The sequence below is a fragment of the Salvelinus sp. IW2-2015 genome, unplaced genomic scaffold (genome assembly GCF_002910315.2).
Source record: "Salvelinus sp. IW2-2015 unplaced genomic scaffold, ASM291031v2 Un_scaffold6340, whole genome shotgun sequence".
Lineage (NCBI taxonomy): Eukaryota > Metazoa > Chordata > Actinopteri > Salmoniformes > Salmonidae > Salvelinus > Salvelinus sp. IW2-2015.
This window is the reverse complement of record NW_019947603.1, coordinates 12,861-15,385: the sequence shown is the minus strand read 5'-3', so window position 1 is coordinate 15,385 and position 2,525 is coordinate 12,861. Positions and strand designations below refer to the sequence as shown.

The 2,525-nt window shown below is 47.0% G+C and overlaps 1 protein-coding gene across 1 annotated transcript in view; it reads left to right on the top strand.

The window, feature by feature from the left end:
* Nucleotides 1-1,241: 1,241 nt before the first annotated feature.
* LOC112078820 (unconventional myosin-X-like) overlaps nucleotides 1,242-2,525 on the top strand; it is a gene marked incomplete at its 5' end in the record, with an annotated part of 3,468 nt that continues 2,184 nt past the window's right edge. Inside the window, 2 exons of the mRNA XM_024144940.2 lie at nucleotides 1,242-1,335; nucleotides 1,849-2,047. Of these exons, the coding sequence (XP_024000708.2) occupies nucleotides 1,242-1,335; nucleotides 1,849-2,047 (293 nt within the window). The remainder of the gene's footprint in view (nucleotides 1,336-1,848; nucleotides 2,048-2,525) is intronic.

The window sequence follows — 2,525 nt, the reverse complement described above, 5'->3', positions numbered from 1 at the left end:
TGTTAGTAGAGATGGGCTGTTGTATGTATGGGTCGTTAGTAGTGGTAGATGGGTCTGTTAGTAGGCTGTAGAGTGGGTCTGTTAGTTTTTAGATGGGTCTTGTTAGTAGTTAGTAGAATGGGTCCTGTACTAGTAAGTTGTAGATGGGTCTGTTAGTAGTTGGTAGATTTGGGTCTGTTGTAGTTCGGTAGATGGTCTGTTAGTAAGCTGTAGATGGTGCTGTTTAGTAACTGGTAAGCATGGGTCCTGTTAGTGGAAGGATTGGGTCTGTTAGTAGTGGTAGATGGGTCTGTTAAGAGGCTGTTGTAAGTTGGTAGATGGGTCTGTTAGTAGTTTCTGAGTAGAATTGGGTCTGTTGCGTTTGGTAATGGCGTCTGTTGTCGTTGGTAGACTGGGTCTGTTTAGTCAGCTTAGAGTGGGCTGTTGTAGTTGGGTACTTGATTGGGTTAGGTTAGTAGGGTTGTTTGTCTTAGGTAGTTAGTAGATGGTCTGTTAGTAGCTGGTAGCATGGGGTCTGTTAGTAGCTGGAGATGGGTCTGTAGAATGGGTCTGTTAGTAGCTGGTAGGCTTAGTGTGGAGATGTCTGTTGTACTGGTCCCGTAGTTTAGTAGATGGGTTGTTAGTAGTTGTAGATGGGTCTGTTAGTGAGTGGATAGATGGGTCTGTTAGTAGCTGGTAGATGGGTCTGTTAGTAGTGTCCGTTAGTATTGTGATTCGTTTAGCTGGTAGATGGGTTGTGTTAGTAGCTGGTAGATGGGGTCCTGGTTTAGTAGGAATGGGTGTTGTATGAGATGGTTCTGTTAGTAGTATGGTAGATGGGTCTATGTTAGTAGTCTGGTAGATGGGTCTGTTATCGTAGTCTGGTAGATGGGTCCTTGTAGCTGGTAGATGGGTCTGTTAGTAGTTGGTAGATGGGTCTGTTAATAGCTGGTAGATGGGTCTGTTAGTAGCTGGTAGATGGGTCTGTTAGTAGATGGGTCTGTTGGTAGATGGGTCTGTTAGTATCTGGTCGATGGGTATGTTAGTAGCTGGTAGATGGGTCTGTTAGTAGCTGGTAGATGGGTCTGTTAGTAGCTGGTAGATGGGTCTGTTAGTAGCTGGTAGATGGGTCTGTTAGTAGCTGTTTTTTTGGCCTTTGATGCTGTTTAGAAAATAATGTGTAGATGTTGTATATCCCTAGTGGTCCACCAGTGTATTGCTCTGTGGAATCCTCACCTCTCTCCCCCTCTCTCTCCCTCCAGTGGCTGGTTCAATGTGCTGAGTCGTGTCCATAGTGCCAGTCCAGACCAGCTGATGGAGATACATCATGAGCAGGCCAACCCCAAGAACGCTGTGGTCAGTATCACCTCCGTCACGTCAGTGGAGGCTCCTCAGAGGAGGAAGGGGAGGAATACAACTTGTGAAATATTAAAAGTGATCCTTTTTAGATAAAACTGTACTAAATATCTAGTCACCAAAATACTGATTAAAGCACGCTGTTTTGCAAAGAAGGTTTACAGTAGCCTCAACAGCACACTGTAGGGTAGCACCATGGTGTAGCCGGAGGACAGCTTGCTTCCGTCCTCCTCTGGGTACATTTACTTCAATACAAAACCTAGGAGGCTCATGGTTCACACACCCTTCCATAGACGTACACAGTAATTATGACAACTTCCGGAGGACGTCCTCCAACCTATCAGAGCTCTTGCAGCATGAACTGACATGTTGTCCACCACAGGAGATCGGTGGGTCCTTAGTTGGGGAGAACGGGTTCGTGGTAATAACAGTTATTAAATTAACAGTGACAACAACTGTCGGTCTAGGAGTTACAGACAGTGTTCATGTTGTTTGACGATATTCTGAAAACAGGGAACTGTGGATGTTGGACTGATCGACTCGGTGTGCGCGTCAGACAACCCTGACAGACCCAACTCGTTTGTCATCATCACCGCTAATCGTGTGATCCACTGCAACACTGAGATGCCCGAAGAGATGCACCACTGGATCGGCCTGCTGCAGAAACCCAAAGGAGACGCCAGGATAGACGGACAGGACTTCCTCGTCAGAGGTTAGTGACCTACACTACCGTTATTATTATTATGAGCCGTCCTCCCCTCACCAGCCTCCACTGATTCTTATCCGGCGGCAGCGTAGCCTAGTGGTTAGAGCGTTGGACTAGTAACCAGCAGGTAGCCTAGTGGTTAGAGCGTTGGACCAGTAACCAGCAGGTAGCCTAGTGGTTAGAGTGTTGGACTAGTAACCAGCAGGCAGCCTAGTGGTTAGAGTGTTGGACCAGTAACCAGCAGGTAACCTAGTGGTTAGAGTAGAGTGTTGGACTAGTAAACGCAGGTAGCATAGTGGTTGAGCGTTGGCTAGTAACCAGCAGGTAGCCTAGTGGTTAGAGTGTTGGACTAGTAACCAGCAGGTAGCCTAGTGTGTAGAGTGTTGGACTAGTAACCAGCAGGTAGCCTAGTGGTTAGAGCGTTGGACTAGTAACCAGCAGGTAGCCTGTAAGAATACTGGATCATGAATGGAGAGACGCTCCC